General features: G+C 45.3%; 1 protein-coding gene and 1 long non-coding RNA gene across 2 annotated transcripts in view; one reads left to right on the top strand and one right to left on the bottom strand.

The window, feature by feature from the left end:
- LOC114811119 overlaps nt 1-27360 on the top strand; it is a 46484-nt gene that overhangs the window by 12091 nt on the left and 7033 nt on the right. The window contains exon 2 of the long non-coding RNA XR_003758822.1: nt 23744-23928. This is a non-coding gene — a long non-coding RNA (uncharacterized LOC114811119). The remainder of the gene's footprint in view (nt 1-23743; nt 23929-27360) is intronic.
- Nucleotides 13051-27360, bottom strand: part of FER1L6 (fer-1 like family member 6) — a 66601-nt gene continuing 52291 nt past the window's right edge. Inside the window, exons 30-41 of the mRNA XM_007661346.3 lie at nt 26828-26959; nt 25251-25382; nt 24666-24793; nt 23640-23810; nt 22493-22653; nt 21738-21880; nt 21011-21099; nt 20226-20324; nt 19293-19534; nt 15667-15830; nt 14566-14666; nt 13051-13419 (exon numbers count right to left, since the gene is read on the bottom strand). Coding sequence (XP_007659536.2) covers nt 13236-13419; nt 14566-14666; nt 15667-15830; nt 19293-19534; nt 20226-20324; nt 21011-21099; nt 21738-21880; nt 22493-22653; nt 23640-23810; nt 24666-24793; nt 25251-25382; nt 26828-26959 — 1746 coding nt within the window. The 3' untranslated portion in view covers nt 13051-13235. The remainder of the gene's footprint in view (nt 13420-14565; nt 14667-15666; nt 15831-19292; nt 19535-20225; nt 20325-21010; nt 21100-21737; nt 21881-22492; nt 22654-23639; nt 23811-24665; nt 24794-25250; nt 25383-26827; nt 26960-27360) is intronic.

The raw sequence follows: 27360 nt of genomic DNA, 5'->3' as shown, positions 1-27360 counted from the left end.
GATCAAAAGTACACAGATGATGCAGAAGAGAGAGGGAGTTGGGGAGAAGCGGGTTTAACCAGAGAAAGCCTCTTGGACGAGATAACCTTAACGAGGCCTTGAAAGTAGAAAAGTGGTGGTCTGGTGTATATGGAGGGGGAGGGAGTTCTAGGCCAGAGGGAAGATGTGGGAAAAGGGTCAGCATAAGATAGATGAGATGGGGCCCAGTGAGCAAGCAGAATATGCCAGCTGGGTTAGGGTAGGAGGTCAATTAGGTAAAATAGAAGGGGGCAAACTGAGTACTTCTAAAGCCGATGGTAAGGATGTTTGATGTGGACCAGCCACCAGCACACACAGCAACTACACGAGTTCTGTAAATTTCACAAGGAAACTCTTGGGTGTGTGTCCTTGTGATGGCTTATTCTTCCTAACGTACACGACGGAATGTATGTCTGAGATCAGAGAATGTTGGGGGGAGGGCAAAGAGGGGTTGAGAATTGTTTAATGCTGTCTCTGGTCACGCTAGCTAGCCCCCATTGGAACCTCCTCACCCCCTTTTCTCTGCTGCACTGAAACTAGCCCCCAGTCTAAATAATAGGCAAGCATGAATGTACAGATTATACTTAAACTCTACTGCCTCCACTATCTGTAATCTATTTACGTATCTTTCTCTCCCTCCAGACTGTCAGCTCCTTGAGGGCAGGGATTGTGTCCACTTATTTTGTGTTGTACTCTCGCAAGGGCTTAGGGCTGATTACTGTGTGCAGAGCATTGTCCTGCCCTTGGGAGAGTACAACACAGCAGGCACATTCCCTGCTCACAGCAAGCTTACAGTTGAGAAATGGAGACAGACATTAATATAAATAATAAATTATGTGTTTGTATGTAAGTGTTGTGGGTCTGGGCAATGCAGAAGGGAGTGGGAAAAGAGGAAATGAAGACTTAGTGAGGGAAGGGCTTTTGGAAAGCTTCAGTAAGTGCTCAATAAATTCCACTGATTGATTTCTGCAGCTCCTCACCAACCCCCGGGGCCTCCAAGGCCCAGTTCAGCCCTGTTGCTATCATCAGTCCTGTTAAATTCAGCCCTGTTAAATTCTAAATTCAGCCCTGTTGCTGCCTCACCCCAGCCAATAACTTGTACGCTTCTCTGTTCAACTGAAACAAGGGGACAGACATGACATCATGTCTACCAGCTCTATCGTACTCACCCACATGCCTAATTCAGTGCCGTGTCTACAGGAAGCGCTCAAAAAGTAGCTTTTATTATTTCCTCTCCTTAATGGCAGAGGGTCTGGGGGAGCTCCTGCAGTGGAGAGCAGGAGGGAGCAGAACCAAATGAGGGAGAAAGTTTGGGACGTGCTGTTGGAAGGGGTTTTTTTGCTCCTCTGATCATTGGCAGATGGATCCAACCTACGTCTTGTGCAGAGAGCTTCCCCTCCACCTCCGGCCCCGCATGCCAACTTCTCTAACGAGAACTGGGTCTTTCATCTATTTTTGTCAACCAGGTTCCCGGCTGTGCCTCCGCAGGGATAGAAACTCAGCTAGGAGTTCTTAAAGAAAGCTAGAAGGAGCCTGTCTCCTGTCTGGGATCTGGGTTTAGGATGTGCATCTGTCCAACCTTGGTTCATTTAAACTAGAAAACACGAAAGGGCGTTAGAACACCTCAGAAGTCGCTTTCATACTCTACTTCCGACAGTCCCAGAAACATCAGTGTGGCAGAACTGGCTCTTCAAGCAGGGAGGGGCACTGGCTGGAGCTGATAGACTTCTGAGCATTTGGGTGGGTTTTTATTTTTGCGTCTTACATTGGGGAGACCTGAAATAGATGATTCATGGCTGAGTTTAAACTAGATCTGGGGTGTGGAAGGAGAAGAGACTGTGAATATGCGATTTAAATTGTTCTTCGTGTTCAAGGCGAGCTTGGTCGATTATATGGTGCTTGTTGGGTGCTTGCTCTGTGACAAACGCTGTCCTAAGTGCTGGGTTATATACAAGTTAATCAGTTCAGACACACTCTGGCCCCACTTGGGGCTCAGTATCTAAACAGGAGGGAGTAGGATTTAATCCCCATTTTCCAGATGAGGAAACTGAGGTACAGCGAATCAATGAATGGTATTCATGGAGCGCTTACTATGTGCAGAGAAGTTAAGCGACTCGCCCAAAGTCACACAGCAGGCAAGTGGCAGAGCTGGGCTTAGAACCCAGATCTCGTGATTCCAGTGCCGGCCTCATTCCACCAGGCCCCCGCAGTGACATGTGCCTGGGTATGGAGTTCACTGTGATTCCACCAGCTACTCCCTGGGGAACAGATGTCCCTACCATGACCCATGGGGTGTCTTCTCTCTGCTGCCTTGGTTCTCTTCCTAAAGTTTGAAAGTTTGATATTTACCCACGGCGTGAATAGAAATGATTTTCCCAGCAGCCGACAACCTTTGGTGGTGGGAAAATTAATGAGGCCGAGTCCTAGATTCAAAGTACCCTGATGAAAAGGGCCACATCTGAACATGAAGTAATGGAATGTACCGAACATTTACTGTGTGCAGAGCACTGTACTAAGCATTTGGTGGAATACAATAGAGATGGTAGACACAATTGAATACTGAGACTACTATATCATTAGTAACTTATTTATAATGCCAGATCAGTGGTCATAAAAAGAATGTTTTGAAACATCTTCCTATTTCCTAATAGTAATATCTGTGGTATTTGTTAAGCTCTTATTATGTACTGCACACTGTATGAAGCACTGGAGTAGATACAAGATAATCAGGCCAGACACAGTCCTTGTCCCACACAGTGCTCACAGGCTACGTTGGAGGGGGAACTGGTATTTATCCCCCATTTTACAGATGGGGAAACTGAGGCCCAGAGCAGGCAAGTGACTTGTCCACGGTCATACAGCAGATGGATGGTAGAGCCTGGATTAGAACTCAGATCCTCTGACTCCTAGGCCCATACTCTTTCCACTAGGCCATGCTGCTTCTCTTTGAGCTCCTTGAGAGCAGGAGCCTGGGAGACAGGCTGTGGGGTAAAGCTCTAAAGCACTGGGAAGCAGAGAAATGAGCTGACGTGGAATCCTCTGGTTAAACTGCTTTTTTTCCCCCCTACATAGCCCTGAATAAGTGTGAGGTCATTCCTGGAGAAACAGCGTGGCTTAGTGGAAAGAGCACGAGCTTGGGAGTCAGAGGTCATGGGTTCTAATCCCAGCTCCGCCACTTGTCAGCTGTGTGACTTTGGGCAGGTTACTTAAATTGTTTGTGCCTCAGTGACCTCATCTGTAAAATGGGGATTAAGACTGTGAGCCACACGTGGGACAACCTGATAACCTTGTATCTGTCCCGCTCTTAGAAGAGTGCTAGTCACATAGTAAGCGCTTAATAAATACCATCATTATTATTAGTATTATTCCTTGAAATGCTCCATTTTAGTCTGCCATCAGCCCTGATTTCATATCAGAATTTTATGGCGATTATGAAAACAAAGTTCCATGTGGTAGTTGGATTTAAAGTTCGCTAAAGTATGTATTGAAATTATTCAGAAATATGAACTATTTTAGCCCTGTATCAGATGGACGATGCGCAGACACCCCATCATCTTTGCCTAATTAATTTACATCTCATTGATTAACTTTCCTGGGTTTTGCTCCACTGGGGTCCCTCAGCGGTCTTTGCTTTAGCCATTTGTTCCCTTGTAACTTTGAAAACCGGAACGTTTCCCAGTTGGCTGAGCCTACACTTCTAACCGGGAGAAAAACACATCACCACTCAATGACCCATTCATTTTTCTTCAGCCCGTTCTGCACCAAACAGCCACTGCCGCAAAATGCTTCCACCGCCAATGTGGGAATTCTGTTTGGCTTTGTTTTTTCTGAGGCAGAGGTGATTCGCTCTGTGGATGGTCTAGACCTCTGATGTAGCTACCTCCGTTTTGTGCCTCCATGGGGGAAGCAAAGAAGGAAGGTGAAATTCAGCTCAAATCCATTTGGCTGCTTAGCTGCAGCTAACAAATACCATTTTTTTAAAAAAAAATTTGAAAGTTGAAAAATCCTCAACACACAGACAAATCTTTTATACTCAGTGGGTGGCTAGCACGTACAATTTTAACCTGAGGAAGTTTTGTAGGCTGATATCAACAGAGTCACAAAGTTTTTGGATACATTTGTGGACACATTTGGATACATTTGTGGGGCCGACTAGGAATGGGGAAGGAAAAGCTAGAGATAGTAGATAGAACTGTAAACTCTAGACTGTAAGCCCATTGTGGGCAGAGAACATGTCTACCAGCTCTATTATACTGTACTCTCCACAGAGTAAGTGCTCAATAAATATGATTGATTGGGCAGCCATCAACTAGCAGATCAATCAATCCATCAGGACCAGATGGACTGTGGGTTTGATCCATTGCTGCACTGCTTATTATCTTATTCCTGAGTGTCAATGGCTCACATAAGATCTGAAGCTTCACAACCTCTAACATTTCTCTATTTCCTCAAGTTCTCCTTAAGAATGAGAATTTGGAAACCTGAATACTTCAGCTTCCGCTGTCCGACGCTCTTTTTTTGCTACTTTTTCTCCAAGTGGCAAAACGCGACAGGGAGCCAGATGGCTGTGAATAATATAGGCCAGGCACTGGAGATCGGGGCCGTTTTCTAACAAGTAATTCACATTCTAATTTGGGCCTCAGCAGAGCCAGATCTAAGCCACCTTTGGGCAGTACTGTGGCCAGAGATTTAACGGGATCTCGTACAGGAAACATGATGGATTAATAACAAACAAAAAGCAACTCCAAAATGGAGTTTGGTGTTCCAACTTCCTTGGCTCTTTTCTGATTTTTAAAGGCATTAGAGCTTCTGCCCCTGAAACCTGAATTCCTGCAAAGCCTAAGCACTTCCCATTTGGAAATACTGGTGCAAGGGATGGGAATCGCTACCAGTGCAGGGTTTGGAAAGCTGGCAGAGTGTGGTTGGCAGAAGAGGCTGCAGGATGGGCACAGAAGGCTGGCATTATGTCTCATTTGTCATAACTAGGTGGGGCCTATCGAGGCTTTGAGGCAAGGGGCATGTTCTCTCGTCTATTTCTGCCACGGGGTAAGATGGATTACACTGTACTCTGCACACAATAAGTGCCCAGTAAATACCATTGTTTTTTTTTCTTCTTGTACTATTTGCTGGGGTTCAGCAAGGAAGGACTGACAAAGGCAGTCAGTTTGTTTCTGTTGAGGAAGACGACATCCTTGTTTGCATCTCCCGATTGGCCCAGGAAACTGCTGGATTCGAATGCTGCCTATGTTCGCTCTGAGCTCTCCCTTCACAAAATCCATATGTGGGTCAATATTCCAATAATCTCTACAGTAAAGGGCTCTGTACAGTTCAGAAATTCGGCATTCCTCTTGGAAATGCCAAATAGCTGAGGTTTTCCCATTGTTTTTTTAATTTTTGCTTTTAAGGCATTTGTTAAGTGCTGACTATTTACCAGGCACTGTACTAACTGCTGGGGTAGATACAAGGTAAGCAGGCTGGACACAGTTCATGTCCCCCAAAGGGCTCACAGCTTTCATCCCCACTTCACTACTGTGTGCCTCAGTTACCTCATCAGTAAAGTGACTTGCCCGAGGTCACACAGCAGACAGCAGCAGAGCTGGGATTAGGACCCAGGTCCTTCTGACCTGGGCCCGTGCTCTATCGATCCACTAGGCCACGCTGCTTCTCATCTATCTCCTATCATAGTTTCTGATCATTCCGCTTCTCTCCGCTAAGTCGCTTGGATTGTAAAATTGTGGCTTTAGCTTTGGAAGCTTGTAATGACCTCTCCTGAGTCAGCTGTGTTATCGGGTGAGGTCAGGGTGGTAGGGATTCTGCCGAGGCCAGAGACGAAAGCAGAACATCTAGGGAGGATCACCAGCAAGTTTATCGAGTCAGTAGGCACTTAATAATAATAAAGTTGGTATTTGTTAAGCCCTTACTATGTGCAGAGCACTGTTCTAAGCACCTATGCACACAGCTATGAGGGACAGTGTGCCTAATCATGGGTGCGTGCAGCACACGCCACACCACCACACACACACAAACACCCCCTCCCCCCCCCCAAAAAAAAACTGGTGGGTGCAGGCTTCCTGGAAAGTTCATGATCTGATTCGCTCATTTTTTTCCCCTGTCATACTGTACTAACCTTGTTAATCTGAAGGATGGGAGGAAACTGGTTTTTATACCCTTCATCCTTTAACAGCGGCAGGAAATGTTTTTGCTGTGAGAAACAGCTCAGTTATTTTCATGGATTTTCCAACCATCCATATGGGTAGGTAAGAGAGACTCCGAGATTCAGGAAAAATGATCCACATTGTGCTTGGATAGTATATATTTTTTAATGGAATTTGTTAAGCGCTTACTAAGTGTCAAACACTGTTCTGAGCTCTGGGATAGGGGCAAGTTAATTAGGTCGGACACAGTCCCTGTCCCTTATGGGGTTCACAATCTTTGCCATCCAAATCTCACTGGCCTCTAGAATGATTGCCCTTCTACCTTTGCAGTGGAGAATGAATTAGACCAAATGTACCCGAAAGCAGCAGTCACAGCGGAGTTTTAACACTCAAATCAATCAGTGTTATTTATTGAGCAGAGCCCTGTGTGCAGAGCACTGTACTAACGCTTGAGAGAGTGCAATAAAATAGGTGGTAGACACAACTCCTGCCTACAGCCTAGTGGAGGAGCTTACAGTCTAGAAGGAAAGCTAAAAGATTGTCAGTGAGGATGGATGGCAGATAGCAAATCAGAATGAATGGCTACTTAAAAACAAAAGGGAGTGTTTTTCTTTTAAATATGTAGCTCGTGTGGTACCCAGAGCTGGACTCTCTATTTCAGACTGTTCCGAGGTGTTATTTCAGGGTGAAAACTCGTTTTGGGCAGGGCACGTATTTGCCAAGTGTTATTTTGTACTCTTCTAAGCACTTAGTACAGTGCTCTGCACACAGTAAGCACTCTATAAATTCCATTGACTGATTGAGGCTGGGAATGACCTGGGGTCCCTGACCCATGAAGTCTAGGGACCTTGGGATTGAGAAAAGCTGGCCACTTCTGAGGATCTCCTTTCTCACTGCACTTCATCTCACTTTTCAGGCGAGGCAGGCAATCTTATAGCACCTTGTGGCTGAGTGTCACACTCCCAAGCTAGTGGGGGTGGGGGGAACAGATCCCTGTATCCATAACACAGATACTCCAAATCCGTTTGCCTTCTCTTGGTTCCTTAGGGTGATGCATTTTCTTGTCAATAATTTATAAACTCCCAGGGCTGGGTGACCAGGCCTAGTCCTCCTAAAGCTCAGTGAATGTGGACTGTTGTTATTGATATTTTGGGGAGAGAGCCAGAAGTCATGGCTTAGTCAGTAGGTCCCTGGGAATTGGAAAATTTGGCTCCCATTCCTGGCTCTTGCTCTCATTGGCTGAATGACCTTGGATCAAGCAGCCAATTTAGCTGCGTCCGAGCTTTTCCACCTGTTGAATGAAGGTCACCTACTGTCAAACAGAGGTTCTGTCCCTGGTTAACAAACACGAATCAGGACGCGTTCTTGTTCTACTCCAGGCTCACGGTCCAACTGTGGCCAGTGTGGCAAGGGAGAGGTGTGCAGGGTAGGGAGAGAGGGAAAAGGGATAGGGAAAACTCCCAAATAATTTCCATTTCTGTATTTGGGTTTGGGGATTGCTTAGAGGTTATCATGTCATTCTTCCCACACCAAAACCTTTGAAAGGTGAAATCTGGGTCTTAACACATCTGCCCCTCTCTATTCTAAACTGAAACAATGGTGAAAAGTTACCAACTGAAGTGATCAGGCAAGAGATGCGATTTGAAACCCTGCCCTGAAAGTGCAACTATTGCTGTTAACATTTTTTAAAGGTATATGTTAAGTGCTTAGGTAGACGGCATGGTGTAGTGGATAGAGCATGGGCTTAGGAGTCAGGAAGTCGTGAGTTTTAATCCCGGCTCCGCCACTTGTTTGCTGTGTAACCTTAGGCAAGTCACTTCACTTCTCTGGGCCTCAGTTCTCTCATCTGTAAAATGGGGATTGAAACTGTGAGCCCCACACAGGACAGGGACTGTGTCCAACCCAGTTTGCTTAGATCCACCCCCGTTTTATGCCAGGCACTGTACTAAGCACTGGGATGGAAACCAGATAATCAAGTTGGACACAATTCACATCTACTCTTGTCCTATGCCTGCTATCCTTAGTCTTTCAAAACCGTGGTGAGTTTTTGTTGACTCTATTAACACTTCAAGGCCATATTCTCCCTTTTCTGAGTATCACCTGAAAACCACGGGGAGGAATTTCCCGGCACACTATAAGAGGGACTCAGGAGAAAACTGCTTCCAGGAATAAAATGCCATTCAGCACCTAAAAAAAGGTATTAGGTTATTCACAAACTCATATTTTGCAATATTAATAATAACTGTGGTCTTTCAGAGAAGCAGCATGACCTAGCAGATAGAGCAAAGGCCTGGGAGTCAGAAGGACCTGGGTTCTAATTCCAGCTCCACCATCTTTCTTCTATGTGACCTTGGGCAAGTCACTTAATTCTCTGTACCTCAATTACCTCATCTGTAAAATGGGGATTGACTCTGAGCCCCATGTGGAACATCGACTCTATCCAATCTGACTTGTATCTACCCCAGCACTTGGCCCAGCGCTTGGCACATAGTAAGTGCTTAACAACTACTACTGGAAAAAAGAATCACTGTGTGCCAAGCACTGGGACAGATGACAAGATAATAGGCATGGTAAGTCAGCTGTATTTATTGAGTGCTTACTGTGTGCAGAGCACTGTACTAAGGACTTGGGAGCCCTTGAGGATTAAAGGCCGGTATTTTTTCAGTTTGAATTTTAGTCCTTCATTGGTCTCTCGCTTTTCTCCATCTCTGCACCGCCATCAAACACTGTGAATTAGATTGATTCTGCCCTTTGCTGTTAGCTAAACAAAGGCTTGGGCCCGCCAATGGCAGGTGGTGTTCTGTGGAGCCTTCCCACACAACTCTCTATTTGAAAACTTCCTTTCAAACGTTCCTTTCCTCCTCAGATGGAGGAAGGCCCAAAAGTCAATTCTCTACGACCCCGGAAAGACAAAATGTCTTGCCCTGTTTCTCATTAGCGTTTTGCAGACCTATCAAACTCATTGCTATGGATGGATTGCTTGTACCTTTATTCATTTGAACACATTAAAGTTGCAGCTTGCAAATCAATTATTTGCAACCTAGTTATTGACCGAATTCATTACTATTGAACAGAAAAAGACAAGGTGAAATTAGTATAGATTGTTCAATTCGCCGATTTCTCGTGGTTACGGCTTAATGAGCAGTGGCCCAAGATCAAAAGGGAGAAGGTAGCGGGAAAGGGAGAGTCTGAGACCCCGGAAGAGGAGCGTATTTTCTTCTCACTTACCCCTTTGCTCTGGACTCTGGACTGTAAGCTTGTTATGGGCAGGGAATGTGACTTTACTGTTACACTGTACTCTCCCAAGCGCTTAATACAGTGGTCTGCACTCAGTAAGTGCTCAATAAATAGGACTGAATGAATGAATAGTAAAGTTCCTCCTCATGCAGGTATCTTTAAGCAGCATAATGACGATAACTATAGTATTTGTTAGGCCTTTTACTAGGTGCTGAGCATCATCACCGTCAGTGGTATCTATCAAGAGCTTACCGTATGCACAGAAGCGGCGTGGCTTAGCGGAAAGAGCCCGGGTTTGGGAGTCAGAGGTCGTGGGTTCTAATGAAGAAGTGACTTGGGGCCAGTCACTTCTCTTCTCTGTGCCTCAGTTAACTCATCTGTAAAATGGGGATGAAGACTGTGAGCCCCGCATGGGACAATCTGATTTCCTCGTATCTACTCCAGTACTTAGAAGAGTGCTTGGCACAGAGTAAGTGTATTGATTACCCTATTTATTTTGTTAATGAGGTGTACATCCCCTTGAATCTATTTATCGTGATAATGTTGTCTTGTTTTTGTTTTGTTCTGTTTTGCTCTGCTGTCTGTCTCCCCCGATTAGACTGTGAGCCCGTCGTTGGGCAGGGATTGTCCCTATCTGTTGCCTAATTGTACATTCCAAGCCCTTAGTTCAGTGCTCTGCACACAGTAAGCGCTCCATAAATACTATTGAATGAATGAATAAGGACTTAATACCATCATTATTGTTAGTATTACTAAGCAGTGGGGTAGATTCAGTACAATCAGATCAGACCCAGTCCTTGTCTCCCTTGGGACTCACAGTCTAAGGGGTAGGGAGAACAGAAATTTAATCCCTATTTTTTAGATGTGAAAACTGAAGCAAAGAGAAGAATTTATCATATCTCCACATGTTCCTGTGAGACGATCGCCTTTATCCCATTTATAGGACTAGGCTACAGAGAAGCTACTCGGCCAAGAAATGGGAACCCTGAGAATAGAAGCCCCCAAACTATCCCCCATTTTATCTACCAGTGTCCACACTAGTGACTACCCAATTGCATGGGCATTTGGCCTTCTGATATCCACTCTCAACCCCACAGCACGTATGTACAGATCTGTAGTTGATATTAATGTCCATCTACCCGTCTAGACTGTAAGCTCCTTGTGAGCAGGGCACATTTCTGCTGCCTCTGTTGTACTGTGCTCTCCCAAGTGCTTAGTAAGGTGCTCTGCACACGGTGAGTGCTCAATAAATACCAGTGACGGATGGCTGGGCAATCATTGTTGAGGTCTAATGGAACTGTCAGAGAGCCATTCTTTCATTCTATCGCATGTGCCTGTGGAACTCCTCCTCTGAGGACTGGTAATTATGCTATTTAAGTGTTTACTATGTGCCAAACACTATACTAGGTTCTGTGGTAGATAAAAGATAATCAACTTGGACATAACCTGGGAGCCCCATGTGGGACGGGGACTAAGGGAAAGAGAGAATGGATTTTAATCCCCATTTTACAGCTGTGAAATTGAAACACAGAGAAGTGAAGTGATTTGTCCAAGGATACAAAGCAGACTAGCAACAGAGGCAGGATTAGAACACAGGTCCTTTGACTCTGAAGCCCATGCTCTTTCTACTAGGCTTCTTTCAAGAAATACTGTGACAAGAAGGTGCTCAGTCTTCCCTACTTCATCCCCAGTATGGTTGGGAGCTTGGCAATTTCTGGACTCAAACATTTTTTTCTCACAGGCTGTTAGACGGCATCCTGCTAGTAAATAACCTTGATGAGAGCAGAGCAAAGTACTGATTGCTTTGTTGTTCATCTACCCCTGAGGCCTCATTTTTCACTTGCTTCCAGATACTTTTTTGATGACTGACTTGTAATTTCTGCCTCTGTACTCATTCTCATCTCTGGCTTTAGGTGGAGAGTTGAAGGGATCTGATTTCTGATATTTCGGTGCTCCATTTGCATTTATTATTTGCAAGGCTTTCTGCATCACTCCCATAATGTCCCCTGGGAAAACAAGCAAACAAAGGCCTAAGGGGATGATTGCACTTAATAGTATTCTCACTGGAACCTCCTACTGCTATTAGGTTGAGGAAGTGATTCATCCCAAGCTTTAAGTACATGTTTTAATTAGAATCGTTTTGCATAGTTAACAGTATCATCAAATCATGATAGAATTCAAAAATCTGTGCAATCTGACATTGAACTATTAGGGAAAAATAGTTTATTTGCATTAACCTTTGATGAATTTTTATTAAGGTGTCTCTCCACCTTTAGATCGTAAACTCCTTGTGGGCAGGTAATGTGTCTACCAGCTCTGTTCTTTGTACTCTCCCAAGCGCTTAGTACAGTGTTCTGCACACAGCAGGTCCTCAGTAAATATTGATGAAGAAACAGATTTTAAAAACCACTGGTAGGTGTTTTTTTATTATAGAATTTCTGGAAGTGCAGTAAAAATGGGGAAAATCTAAAAGGGCTAGCTAGATAAATGTTCAAAGAGCAGGCTAAGAGATGGAGTTAGGATTCCTTTCCTGGATTCTTGTCCTGGCTTAATGGTAATTTTGCCAAATACTGAATGGAAACTGTTGATAAAAATACCCCTTTCCAGAGCCCAGGTATGGCATGAATGGTTCAGGTAAAAAGAAGTGTCGGTAGTATTTCAGTAGGCTTTTACTTGAATTAACTGGTGAATTCCTTTAATTCTTCCCTTGCCTCCAGCTAGGACTCTGGAGAGGTACCAGACAGCTATGTGCATGTCAAATGAAATCATTCTTTTCTGCAATGAAAGGTGCCTGTTAAAGCCACAAAAGTAAGCTCCGCTATCCTGGTAGCACCCACTGGTGCTTTAAAGAGTTTCTCTCCAGAAAGTCTACCTTGCTCAAATCCCTTCTCTCAACTCAATCCTGGAAGCTTTGCTTAGAGAAAGAGAAGTGGAAAAGATGCTAGATTTTATGCTTGCAGTAGAGAACAATTTCTTCAGCAGGGACCAGATATTGTAAAACCAACTGGGTGAGTTAATAATCTACTTGATGGCTTCTTTTTCCTCTGTTGTACTCCCCCAACTGCTTAAAATGGTGGTCTGCATATAGTAGGCACTCAGTAAATATTGATGAAGAAACCAATTTTAAAAATTACCCCTAGTGTTCACTTTCTAATGCTTAGTACAATGCCCTTCTCAGAGTAAGCACTCGGTAAATACTATTGATCGCCTCTAAAATGCAAATTGCATCTTGTGACAAAGATTAGGAACAGCCAAAGCCAAATTATTTGAACGGGGAAGGTGGTCCAGATGAAGTTCCAAGTTAATCCTACACAGCCCAAGAATTAAACCCTCCCCACCTTGAAAAGAGAAACGGATTCAACTCCTGACTTAAAAAGTGGCTTCATCCTAAGGAAGGGAAATGTGTGTAGCCTAATGGAAAAGAGTATGGGCCCGAGAGTCAGAGACCCTGGGTTCCAATCCTGACTCTGCCAGGTGCCTGTTGAGATACCTTGGGCAAGTCATTTACCTTTCCTCTGCCCTCAGTTCCCTCATCTGTCAAATGGGGATTAGTTACCTCTTCACCCTCATACTTACACTGTGAACCCCATGTAGGACAGGGAATAAGGTCCAAGCTGATTAACTTGTACCTATCCCAATGCTTAGAACAGTGCTTGAAACATAGTAAGTGCTTGCTATTATCATTATCGATAAGCAGTTCGAGCCAGGTGGACTCTCCAGTCCCGTGCGGGCTAATCTGTAATGTTTGGCTGGAGTTGGACAAAATCTCTCACTCCTTCCCGACGTTCTCCTTGGTGGTGAAATCAAACGGAGCCTCACACTGCCTTAAGATCCTATGACAATCTTCTGGCTGATGGCCCCGGGGAGGGTGTAGATGAAGAGCACGAGGAAGATGATCAGAATGAGCAGGATCAGCCCGATGATGATGTACTTCTTGTAGTTCCTCCAGATGAGATGGTAGAGACACTTGAAAGGACTCACAAACCAGGAGAAGGATGTATCTGGGCGGCTGAGAGGAGAGAGAGGAGACAGAGTCACAGGGGCCATTGCAGGTGGATACACTTGAAAATCAGAAGTGGGCCAAAAATCCCTCCTCTCCCGAGTTCGTCTGGCTCACAGACGAGTCAAGCAGAATTGATAGAGTTAGGGCCTCTATCCGGTCTGATTAACTTGTATCTGAGTGAATAGTTTTTTTCTGGAGGTTTTTTATATTCAAATGCTTACTGTATTCCAGGTACTGTACTAAGCGATGGGATAAATACAAGCTAATCATCATGGTCACAGTCCATGTCCCACATGGGACTCACGGCCTTAATTCCCATTTCACACATGAGGTAACTGAGGCACAGAAAAATGAAGTGCCCTTCCTAAGGCCACATAGCAGACAAGTGGCAGAGCCAGGGTTAGAACCCAGGTCCTTCTGACTCCCAGGCCTGTGCTTTATCTACTAGGCCACGTTGCTCCTCAGGTCCTTGGACAAAGGTACCTTCCTTTAATAATAATAATTGCGCTATTTGTTAGGCACTTATTATGTGCCTGGACCTATTCTGAGTGCTAGGATAGGTCCGAGGTAATCGGGTTAGACGCAGTCCACGTCCCATGTGGGGCTCATGGTCTTAATCCCCATTTTCCAGATGAGGGAACTGAGGCCCAGAGAAGTGAAGTGACTTGCCCAAGGGCACACAGCAGACAAGTGGCAGAGTCGGGCCTAGAACTCAGGTCCTTCTGACTCCCGGGCCTATGGTCTACCCACTAAGCCACGCTGGAGCCCCTATGCTGGGCAGTTCCCGGCACTCCTGGCCAATAATAATAATAATAATGTTGGTATTTGTTAAGCGCTTACTATGTGCCGAGCACTGTTCTAATCGCTGGGGTAGACATAGGGGAATCAGGTTGTCCCACGTGGGGCTCACAGTCTTAATCCCCATTTTACAGATGAGGGAACTGAGGCACAGAGAAGTGAAGTGACTTGCCCACAGTCACACAGCCAAGTGGCAGAGCTGGGATTCGAACTCATGAGCCCTGACTCCAAAGCCCGTGCTCTTTCCACTGAGCCACGCTGCTTCTCTGCTGCTTCTAGTGCCAAAGCAGGCAGGCACTACCGGGCTCTCAGCACTGTTAAACTCTGACAGGGGGCAGGATGCAGTCTACTCACTTGGGCTTTTCCAGAGGCTCAGGCTCCTTTCGGGCTTTTCCGACTGGGTTTTTCTCGGCTTCTTCTGCAGTCACTAGATGGAACTCTGCTTCTACTTTGCCCTGCGTCAGAAGGAGGAACTTTGACTTCACCGCGTACCCAGAGGTTTCCCTCCCCGATTGCTCATCTATTTTAATGTTGGACTCCCCCTGTAGATTGTAAACTCCTTGGGGGCAGAGATTGTGTCTACCAACTCTGCTGTATTGTACTTTCCCAAGTGCTTAGTACAGTGTTTTATAACACAGAAAGTCCTTACTACAGACCACTGTTAATTGTTGTGGTCTTCCAAATGCTTAGTACAGTGCTTTGCCCAGCACCCAGTAAGTGCTCAATAAATACGATTAAATGAATGAACTGATTAATAGGGAACAAATCAATTAGTGGTATGTACAGAACACTGTACTAAGCACTGGGGAGAGTACAATAGATTAGTAGACATGATCCCTACCCTCAAGGAGCTTACACTCTAATACCCGCACAGCAGACCCAGAACCTGTTCTGAGGCTGGGATTCGTTGGATTTGTGAGATGCCTTATGTGGCGAGAGAGTGAGCGGCTGCTTAGGGAAAGGAAATTGCAGTCTGGAAAGGATGCTAAGAGGTCTTTCGATTAATCCCCTGACCTGCAAATAGCCCAGAGAGATGATTCAGATGATTATGCTCAATCAATGGTATTTATTGAGTGCTTGGGAGAATACAACAGAGTTGGTAGACATGTTCCCTTGACCTCAATGAGCTTACAGTCTAGATGGGGAGACAAGCCATTGGACCAGCATCAGACACAGTCGTGCCTTCAGCTTCTTCCTAAAGTCGCCAAGTAGCGGCCAGAAATATCCACCAGCCAACGAGGTGTCCCTAGAGATGGTAGGGAGATTAAGCCCTATTCGATTGGGAGTAACACTAAGACCCTAGTAACACTAAGACCCTACAACTGAAGATCAGTAAAAATGCAAGTGTGGGGGAAAATGTTCAGGAGGGTGACCCTCCAGGCCAAGGAAATTGACACAACGAGCCTGGGGGTGTCGGGGGAGTAGGGGTCCCAGCTTTGCCTCAACATTACTTACAGTGAGTTCTCCAGCTTTGGCAAAAGGCCACCAGCCCCTCACATGTTTTTGGTGGAAGATGCAGATTTTGTTTTCTGCGCTTAAGTTGGTAACCTTGCTGAGTTCACAGGCTTTAGCAGATTTCACTCCTCGTGGGAATCCATTGAGGTTCAATTCCAGGGAGCCTGGAGAGAGAAAAGCAGAGTCTGTTTGGGGGCTGGGCAGATAGAGTGAGTCTCTGGCCCCCAGGCCAGGCAGACCCCCTCAAACCCTCACATCTCAGATCCCAGCCTAATGGGGTGGGCAGTTTTTGCTGAGGGAAAGCTGAGTTGGTAAGTCCCCTCCATCTGACATCTGTTTTTTCCCCCAAAGTGGGAGTTCAGGATTAGGAGACTTTGAATCATGGAAAGTTTGAACAAGTCACATGATTAAAGCTCCCAAGGCCAAATCCATGAGTTGGAGGCATGGGAGAGGGAGGAGTTCATTGCAGTTGAGTGAATTTAGGAATTCTTCAATGGTCCTTGGGCATCAAATATTTCCAACAGAAGAGGAGAAATTGCAGAAACTGGGCAGAGTTGACAAAAGTTACACAAACCTCCCCTCCCCCCATTCCCAACCCTTTATAAGTCTCCTCTTTTAGCTCTCTCTCTCACCAAGGCAAGACTGGACTTAACTGTCAGTATATTCATTAATAATATTTCAGTTTAGCATTAGATGACGGAGGATCTATTTGCATAGATAGTGAAAGATCGCCAGTAAGTTGGCACAGTGAGTCATTGTACTAAATAGGATGTGAGAGATAACACTTTGAAAATTAATCAGTCTTGTATGTATGCATAAAACTAAAATATTTTATCAGTGATGATACTATGTGCTAGTAGAAGGTTAAGATATTGGCTACAGTCTCTTTTCCACCTGGGCTCACAATCTGTCTTAACTTCTCTGGGCCTCATTTTTCTCAGCTGTAAAATGGGTTTAAGAAACTTGCCAAAGGTCAGACAGCAGACCAGTTCTGATGCACTTTCCGTTAGACCATGCGGACTCCCTTCTTAATCGGGATATATTTACATGGCAATCTGATCATATTTACCGTATTTTCATCTCTGTTTCCAAATTAATAGTATTTGAACAATTCTTTTGGTGGGGGGGAAAGACTCGAGAATACATCAATAGTACATGCTGCATTTTTCCAGCTATATTCTATTTAGCAGTTTTTTCTCTTACACTACTTTCACGGCACCAATTGGGAGTGCTAATTGAAGCATTGTAGCTTTCCCTAGTCTCTCGTGCACTGGGAAAACAAGGCCTCTGAAGTGGCTATTTCTTTCTAGAGATCCCTCCCTCTGTGGCTGAAAAATTCCAAGTATTTGAAACTGCAAATTACTGCCCATCCCTAAGAGGAACTTAAAAAAGACAAATCACATTGACAGAAACATGGCTTGTGAGGGAAGGGAGGTAAGAGTTACACGATAATATATCTGAAGTCAAGCCATGTACTTGGAGAGTTTGGAGAGATCTTAAAGGAGGAGGCCTAGTGGAAAAATCTCAGGACTAGGAGTCAGAAGAACTGGGTTTGAGTCCTAGAAGTGCACTTAGACAAATCACTTAACCTCTCTGGGCCTCAGTTTCCTCATCTGTCAAATGGGGATAATACAGTAAGTCTTGTGGTAATTGGTAAGATCTAATGGGGTCCTTTCTTCTCATAACTACATGCAAATGCAGGAAGCTGAGAAAAAAACATATCAATTCTAAGGCAGAGGGAAAACCTGCCTATTTTTTACCGTAATCATAGTATTTATTTAAGTACTTACCTTGTTCAAAATGCTATGCTAAAAGCTGGGCCAGATCCAATGTAATCAGCTCAGGCCCAGACCCTTTCCTTTGTGGATTCACAAACAAAAATTGGGAGAGCAGGGAGCTTATCCCCATTTTACCGAGAAGAGACTGAGGTACAGAGCGGGATTTGTCTAAGGCCACCCGGCAGGGCAACGGCCGACGAAAGATTAGACCACCGCTCTTTCCACCAGGCCGTGGTGTCTCTCCATCCGGAGCTGAACTCTGTGGCCTTCTGGCAGGGGGAGTAATTGAGGAAGTCAAAGGAATAAGGCTCTACTGGCCCTGCTTTTTGGCCCATTTTCTGGATTGTTTTAGATTCTCTGGAAATCTAATTTTAAAGAAGGATCAGGGCAACCTCACCCAAAAATGTCAGTGCTTCGTTTTCTGGCTGCCTCTGTCGAATGAGAGTGCACGGAGCCACAGTAGGGGGAGATTCAGGTTGGCTTCTCGCCTTCCCCTACCACCATCCCCTCTACATGAGGATATAAAAATTGTCCAGGGATCAGGCCAAAGGTCCATCTCTGACAGGGCTGCAGAGAATCCTTGGGAGGACCATGAAATGAAGGAATACTCAACCTGCAGGTATGTGTTAGAACACCCTTAACTTTTCATTTTACTAACCTAGCATAGGCTCATCATTTGTGAATATCTAAGCCTTCCTTGTACCTATTGATCTGGGCATTTTTAACCCACCTTCTCCTCCCTCCTTCCTGGTTAGTAAGTGTTCTGCCACAGTATATGCTCAGTAAATACGGCTGATGAATTGGCTGTTCACAGGATAATAGCAATGGAAGGCAGAGATGCCCCATGGCCAAACACAGGACTGGGGGGAGGAAGGGGATCCGGAGAATCTGGGTTCTAGTCCCAACATTTAGAACCTCTCTATGCTTTAGTTCCCTCATCTGTAAAAGGGGGATAACGTGTACTCTCTGCCTTTTAGTGTAAGCACCCTGTGGGAAAGGGTCTGTATCTGAAGTGATGATCTTGCATTGTTTCCACCAATGCTTGGCATCTAGTGAGCATTTAATAAATACCATCATTATTATTAGTGCAGGCCATTAGGTCTGTTCTCCTGGCTTCAGGTAGAATTACACTGAAATCATCCCCTTTTCCTATATCTCCAAGGAAGGAGACCACTCCCCATTCCCAGGTAGCCTGTTCTGGTTTTCAGGAGCCCTCTTGCCTTGTAAAGCAGCGTGGTACAGTGGAAAGAGCATGGGCTTGGGAGTCAGAGTTCATGAGTTTGAATCCCGGTTCTGCCACTTGCCAGCTGTGTGTCTTTGGGCAAGTCACTTAACTTCTCTGTGCCTCAGTTACCTCATCTGTAAAATGGGGATTAAAACTGCGAGCCCCACATGGGACAACCTGATTACCTTGTATCCCCCAGCGCTTAGAACAGTGCTTTGCACATAGTAAGTGCTTAACAATATACCACCATTTTTTTTTTTTATTTTTAAAGAGGAAAGGAATCTCGAGTGAAAAGCCAGGGCTGAGTTCATCTGTCCAAGTAGGTGATGGATAATGCAGCCCTCTCTTCCCATTACAGGAAGTACTTAACAAATACCATCATTATTTATTCATTATATGAGTTCGAATTCCAGCTCTGCCACTTGTCAGCTGTGTGACTTTGGGCAAGTCACTTAACTTCTCTGTGCCTCAGTTACCTCATCTGTAAAATGGGGATTAACTGTGAGCCTCACTTGGGACAACCTGATTACCCTGTATCTATCCCAGCGCTTAGAACAGTGCTCTGCACATAGTAAGTGCTTAACAAATACCAACATTATTATTATTATTATTATGTTACATACCCAGGAAGTCATCCGAGGAAAGCCTTTCAAAATCCCAAACCTGGAGCACAAGGTTGACTGGAAGCTTGCGCTCCATCTTCTCCAAGGAAAAGATGTTTTCTCTCTTGCTGATGACCATTTGCTTCTCGGCCGGGAGGTATTGAAACGGGAATAAGAAACGCCAGTTGAAGTTCCCCTCCCCTGTCAGGGAATTGTAATGCACATCCGTCTCCTGCTTATCTTCTTCCAAGCCTTTTAACCACCTGCGGAAGTAATTGGTTAGAGTGGAGTCTGCTTAGTTGGCTCTAATTGTAATTTTAGCCTGGTGGCCTCTTAAAAGATCCACTGCCTTTTTATGAAACACCACACAGCACGTCTTCAATCCATTCAGCAGGCAGGCAGGGGGTGGAGGGCTCCCGAATGGTGGTATAATGTCTGTGCAATGTTGAAATTAGTTAGCATAAGAGGTACAAAGAATTGGGGGAAAAAGACTTTGAACAGCTGATCCTAGCCGTCAGACAAAAGGCATTTCACTAGCATAAATACACTTAATCCAGGCACATTAATACAGTAAACCCCTTGAAGCCCCCTGGAATAATATGAAAATTTATTGTGGTATTTCTTCTGCCCTTACTATGTGCCAGTTGTGGGACTAGATACAGGATAATCGGATACAGTTCTCTCCTACACGAGGTTACCAGCCCTAGGGGGAGAGAGAACCGGTATTTAGTCCCCATTTTGCTGATGAGGAAACAGAGGCACAGAGAAGTGATGTGACTTGCCCAAGGTCCGCACCGTTGGCAAATGGCAGAGCCAAGATTACAACCCAGGTCTCCCGACTTCCAGATCTGTGCTCTATCCTCTAGGAACAAGCTGCTTTTCACAGAAAGTTTAAATGGGATTTTTAACTCTGACAAGGACAAAAAGAAAAAGGAGTTGTTGACCTGAACTCACCCTGTAACATAGATGTCACTTGATTTTTGCCCAGTGAAGAAATTCTCATTCTCCAAAATGACATCATCTGTATTCCAGATGGTTACTCTTAATTCGTAACTGAAAATATAGAAGCCAAGACTTTGAAAACAGAATGAGGCCAAAGACCTTGAAAGTATTTAGTAGATGCTGCTTTATGGGAAATTGGTGCTGTACTGTTTTTATCTTCATGACAGAGAGGCTGATATTCTTTAAAATAAGGTGGTAAACAAAACAACTCTGTAACCCTGCTCCTTCCTCTTGAGATGAGGGGTTTCAACGTCAATCAATCACATTTATTGAGCACTTACTGAGTATAGAGCACTGTAATAAACACTTGGGAAAGTATAACAGAGGTGGTAGACATGATCCCTGCCTTCAAATCTGTAAGTTCTTTACAGGCAGGGAACGTATCTACTAATTCCGTTCTCTTGTGCTTTCCCAACTTCTTAGTACAGTGCTCTGTGTATTGTAAGTGCTCTATAAACGCCATTGATTAAGTTTAGTGATCGAGTCAGTGCATACAATGCCATCGCCATTTTAAAAGTTATTGTCCAGTGCCAGGCATCAAAGGGGTGAACAGATCGGTTCAACCCCCAAACCCTGTCAGATAAAATAGTCGAGTCGACACAGCCCCGCTGGGAAGAGCTCTTGGACAGTGAGTTTCGAGTACTAGAGCTGCCCCATGGCTGGGATTGGAAGACCCAACTCCATGGTCCTTTCACAAGGAGAGATAGTTCCGGAACACCTGGATGGTGCTAGATTACCCTTTGGGCTTTCTGGGTGAGATGTCGACGGGGGGTCCTGGTGGAGGCATATCTTTGGGAAACATGTCCACCCACATCTGCAAGCGACCCTTCCAAAAGAAGAGAGAGAAGACACTCAGCCAGCTAGGTTTGCCATCAACGCACAATCACGGTTTCTCCCCCTCCCCACCAACCCCTCTCAGTCAGCCAGGAGTCCCAGCAGCCTCCCACAAGGTGAGGGGGACGCAGACACCAGAAGGAAGGACCTTCATTCTTGCAGGTGTGGCCGGCCCTCCCTCTTCGACCCCCCCCTCCTGGCGTATTCTAGAGAGTCGCATCCCGCACGAGACAAGTGAAGTCCTTGAGTAATAGAGTTTCGGGTTGCTTTGAGATCATAAATGTATAGTTAGTGTACAGGTGTAGTTGGGAGGATATAAACTGGAGTGAGGAGAATTCTAGAGCAGCATGGCCTAGTGGAAAGAGCACAGTCCTAGGAGTCAGAGGACCTTGGCCCTAATGGCAGCTGTCATTTGTCTGCTGTGTGACTTTGGGCAAGTCACGTAACCTCTCTGTGACTGTTACCTCATCTCAAAAATGGGGGTGAAGACAATGAGCCCCATGTGGGACTGAGATTGTGTCCAACCTGGTTACCTCGTGTTTTCCACAGCATTTAAAACAGTGCCTGACACAAAGTAAGTGCTTATTATTATTAGTAATGCTATTAATAATAATAATTAGAGCACACTACCTGTTCCATCCCTGGCTTGTCCTTGTGGTACAGGGGCCGGGTTTCAATGTGTTCTGGGACTAGTTTACAGCCCACTTCCTTGAGGTCTTCCCATGAGCGTAAAACCTTCAAGGCCAGGTGCTCGTATGATTCAACCATCTCATCTAGAAAGAACAGAAAGGATTTTTAGGCCGGTGGCACTGATGGGTCTGTCTCTTCTGCCAAAATAAGTTCTCATTAAAAGCCCGCATAAGGTCTCACACGCAATGAGCTAACATCACCACAGAGACCCAGCCTCCTCCCCTTATATGGAAGTATGGAAGGTGGGGAGGAAAAGTTTTGTTCTGGAAATTGTCCACCATCAATCTATGGTATTTATTGAGCACTTATTGTGTTCAAAGCATTGTACTAAGTGCTTGGGTTCAGAAAGCATTGCTACTATTCACTGATGCTCTAGGCTGTAAGCTCATTGTGGTCGGGGAACATGTCTACCAACTCTATTGCATTATGCCACTTGCTTAATATAGTGCTCTGCGCATAGGAAGCGTTCAATCAGTACCATCGATGATGACAGACAGAGTAGGAAGGGGTGGGCTCTTCCGTTTCCTTGTAAATGCTCCGTGTGGTTTCTTATTGGGGGCAATGACAACTGGGAATTTTTTTTTTTTAACACTTTAGAATGTGTCAAATTCTGAGAGAAAGTGACCGGACGAGGTGAAGGATGGGGGTAAAGGGAAAGAACGGAGAAAGTCCACAGAGTTAACTGGATTAGTTACCAGTGCCCTCCTCGATAAAGACTGTTTTCCCTTTGAACACTTGGTTTCCGATCTGGATCTTCCCAGGCTGAAAGCTAGGGCCCTCCAGATGGTTGTCTTTACAGAGCTTGGTAAGGATCTCGGTGGGTTTGCTTGTGTCTCTCCAAGCATTGTAGCCTTCTCTGAAAGAAAAGGGAGGAGAAAAAGATGGCAGGGGGCTGGCCTTCCCATTGGCTTTTGACCTTGTTGACCATCCCCCTCCTCGTAGAAGGCCTTGTTTGGTTTTCTTCTCCCTCTTTGACTACTTCTTCTCAGTTTCCTTCACTCTCACCCCTGTGCAGGTTCACTGTGTGCCTGTTATTTCACTCACTTTCCAAGCATTCTCTCAGGGGTAGGAGGAGTTGGGGGGAGGGAAGGGCTCATCCACTCACATGAGAAGCAGCACGGCTTAGCGGAAAGAGCCTGGGCTTGGAAGTCAGAGGACATGGGTTCTAATCCTGGCTCTGCCATTTGTCTGCTGTGTGACCTTGGGCAAACCACTTAACTTCTCTATGCCTCACTTCCCTCATCTGTAAAATGGGGTTTAAAGACTGAGTCCCACGTGGGACAACCTGATTACCTTGTATCTACTCCAGCGCTTAGAACAGTGCTTGGCACATAGTAAGCACTTAACAAATACCATCATCATCATCATCATTTTTTCAGTTACTTCTCTGTGTGGATAGTTTCCAAATCCACATCTCCAGCTCTTGAGTCTTCTACTCCCTTGGACTCCCTTCTGCCTCTGGAGCATCTTTACTCAGATAGGACACAGTCCCTGTCCCACATGGAACTTACAGTCTAAGTAGAAGGAAGAACAGGTACTGAATCCCCATTTTACAGATGAGAAAACTGAGGTGCAGGGAAGTTAAATGACTTGTCTGAGGTCACAAGCAGACAAGTGGCAGAGCCGGGATTCGAACCCTGGACCTCTAACTCCCAGGCCCATGCTCTTTTACTATGCCAAGTTGCTCCTCTTGATTGTTAGGCTGGCACCTCTATCTCAACTCCGGATCTTCCCTCTGAAGCCTTTGATTCTCCCATCTCAGGCCCATTTTTCACATTTCCCCCAGCCTGAAACACCCTCTTCCCTGGGCTTCTCTCTAGATACCATTGAATATGGGCTTACATTTCATAGTGGCGCTGTAGGCCACAGGTTCCTCGGTGCCTGCTGTAGAAACGGTTCTCCAGATCAATCTTTGTCTCTCCAATGAGGTCGTCCATCCCAATCAGGTCGTGATCATAGATGAGGACCGAGAGCAGAGACTCCTTCGGAAACGTAGCCTGGATCTCGAATGACCTGGCCCAGCGGGGAGAGACACCCTCATCAACCAAAGGGAATATTTACCCCTGAGAGAAACGTTCACTGCTTTTCCCGTTCATTGATGACTCTGAACAAATTCGCTGCATGGCCGGAGGTACGTAAGGAAAGATTCCTGGGATTTTCCCTTCACCTGGAGTGCATCAAGACTGTTCATTGAGGATTCTACAAATGGGGAACGGGTACACTTTGTTCAGACTCTGTGGGGTTTTGCACCCCCCCCCCCCCCCACGAGCTAGACTGGGTGAGGTTTTGTCCCTCCTTATGGGTGCTTTGCTATGGGGAATCTACCCTCCCCTCTTTTTGAGCTAGGCTAGAGGGATCTACACCCCCAAACATGAGCTTGACTGGGTGGGTTCTACACCCCTATCTGTAAGCAAGCAAGCACACTTACCAAATTTGAAGTGTGTTACCCCTACTTTCGTTACTGGACATCACTTATCAGGGCAGTGTTTGTTAGAACTATTCCTCCCTTCCCAGATGCTGCTCTCCACATCACATTCATTCAATTGCATTTACTGAGTGCTTACCGTGTGCAGAGCTGATCCCTCCGCCAGCCCAACTCAATCTAAAAAGTGGTCTAGGCGGGCCATGTCTGCTTCCTTGGAAGGAGGGGGTTCTCTGCTCTACAGCTCCAGAGAGAGAGTAGCTGCCCTCCGGGGATTCAAGTGGGGAAATTAGGCTCAGTGTTTTATTAAATGATTTTTATCTCAGAATGTGTAAACAGCAGGGTGCGGCGACTGCCCGGCTTTTTGCTTCTAGAACCACCTGAAAAGGAAGTCCCGCAAAAACTTGAAATTGACAGTGTGACAAAACCAAAATAAAGCCACTGACCTTCCAAATACTGGATTTAGCTGTTTGGGGATATAATTTTCCCGGTCTTTAATTTCGGTATTGCCCAGTTTTAGTACAATATACGGGTCGGATTTGCCATCTAGATCAGTTGCGCTGAGGTTAAATGCCTGAGAAGAAAAGATATTTTCAATCTTCCAAATTTGTTTGTACGTAGAATACACTGTTTGTGATGCTTCAACCCCTGACTCCCCTGTGATTCAATTCTAATTGATAGACCCATTGTCTTGTTGCGATGTTCAGCTTCCCGTTCAGTGAGGTTGTGCTTGTAATGGTTGGCTCAGGGAAGTGCCCTTTTGAAGCCCTGTCATCCACTTTCCGAAACCAAAGAGACAGGGTGGCAGGGGAAAAGCTGTGGGAAGGGGAAGGAAGGAAAACTAAAATAGAACTCCTAAAACAACTGAACCCAATTACCTCAACTTTTGGTCTTAGAGCCATCTCCTGACCCCCGATTAATGCTCTTTCCACTAGGCAACCCTCCTTCTGGGATTTCTGGGTCAGGGAAGGGGCATCCGGGCCCTTCTGAGGACCATCATTAGCCACTCGAGGCAGAAGAGGAGTACTTACAGCCACGATATACACCCTGATGAGAACCTGAATCGAGTGGTTGGCGGGGATTCCTTGCTGAATCTGTAGTTGCAGCCCTCCTCCATCCTCACCACTGTGATCTTTGGGAGTTTTGTAAATGCAGAAGGAACCCTAGAAACACACAAAACCAACTCATTTGAAAGCTGCATAAAGCGTCCCCAAGGCGCATGAAGAACAAAATGGAAGGTCTAGACGATCCTCAATAGAAACTGCCTTGGATCGTGAACTGGCAATGTGAAAAGTGCCGGGTTAAAGTGCCGTGTCACCTCTCCCTGTAGGAAATTTAGCTCTGTTTTTAGTTAAACTGTGTCCGACTTGATTAACATGTAGCTACCCCGGCATTTAGAATGGTCCTTCAAGCCCTAGATAGAACTTAGCAAATATTATGATTGTAATTGTAGAAGTTATAGTATTTAGCATTTACAGAGAACAGAGCAATAATGTTGGTATTTGTTAAGCGCTTACTATGTGCAGAGCACTGTTCTAAGCGCTGGGGTAGACACAGGGGAATCAGGTTGTCCCACGTGGGACTCACAGTCTTAATCCCCATTTTACAGATGAGGTAACTGAGGCCCAGAGAAGTGAAGTGACTTGCCCACAGTCACACAGCTGACAAGTGGCAGAGCTGGGATTCGAACTCATGAGCCCTGACTCCAAAGCCGGTGCTCTTTCCACTGCGCCACGCTGCTTCTTGTGTACTGAACGCTGGGAGAGAATACACCGGTGGGAATTAGATGTGATCCGTGTCCGTCGGAGGGCTTACAATCTAAGAGGGCAGGGGTTCTCAGGCTTTGGGTCCTAGAAGAAATTATTTTCTGGAGACTGGCACTTTGAAGTTTTTCAAGGCAGTGTGACCACATTACGTGCCAAGAGTTTTGGTTAGGTGAGCAAAGCACTGAAATAGATGGGGAAAAAAAAGAGGTTCTCACAATCCTCTTCAAACCAACCAGCAGTGCTTTGCAAACCAATTTCACACAGCTCAGCCCAGCACATGGAAACTAAGTGGTCATAGGAACAGAAACAGCTGCAATTGAAAGTCTCATGGATCCTACTTGGACTGTGAACACCATGTGGGTTAGGGATTTTGTCCCACTAGATTTTCTCTACACCAGTGCTTAGAACAGTGCTTGACATCCAGTAATCACTTAACAAATACTATTAAAAAACAAACCAACCCCCTCACCTGATACCTGGAAAAAAAGCCTGATGGGAGAATGGGGAAAACTTTTAGGTATTCCAGCTTCTGTGAAGGGATCCAAAGGTTACTGAGGGTGGGGCTTAGCTAGTAGTCAAAAATACTGTAAGGAGATGTCACCCAACGCTCCACCCAACAGCCACTAGATTCTGTTGGGTAGGGATTGTCTGTTGCCGAATTGTACTTTCCAGGCGCTTAATACAGTGCTCTGCAAACAGTAAGCACTCAGTAAATATGATTGAATGAATGAATTAAACAGGGCTCCTTTATAATCACAGTCAACAGTTGCCTTAGCCAGATTAATCGGATTGCTTCTAAGCAAACCATTCTTAGAAAAATGACAGTCAAGCATTGGACTCACCTTAAACTTTCCTATTATTCGGTCCTCATCAATAATGTGATCATCTTCACTGGACTTGCCTCTGAGGAGTTCAAAGGTTTTCACCCAGTCTTCAAAATTATTGAATTTGCTCTCCAGTTCTTCCTCATATATCTTAGGGAAAAGAGAAAACAGTCATATCCACAGCTGTTAGGGGACTCGGCAGAAAAAATACCTGTGCTTTGCCTGGGTGTGAGACAGATAGAAGTGGACACTTGAGTCCCCAGGTAGGTCTGTCTGTTTTGGGTCAATTTTGCCTCCTAATCAAGAGGAGAGAGAGGAAGGCAACTAGCACAATCCCACTCAATCAGTGGTATTTATTGAGTGCTTACTATGGACTTGGGAGAGTACAAAACAACAGGATTAGCAGACAAGGTCCCTGCCCAACCCCCAAGAACTTGCAAGTTCACATAATGAACTGGTGAATGAGCTTAAAATAGCCATTACTTTGGCTCTGTTGCCTCTTGTTAAAATAAATTTAAAATTGCAAATTCATAACTCTAAAAGGAACCGCA

This window comes from Ornithorhynchus anatinus, chromosome 4, assembly GCF_004115215.2.
Source record: "Ornithorhynchus anatinus isolate Pmale09 chromosome 4, mOrnAna1.pri.v4, whole genome shotgun sequence".
Taxonomy (NCBI): Eukaryota; Metazoa; Chordata; class Mammalia; order Monotremata; family Ornithorhynchidae; genus Ornithorhynchus; species Ornithorhynchus anatinus.
Note: the sequence above shows the minus strand (reverse complement) of the source record. Positions and strands in the feature narration are given on the sequence as shown.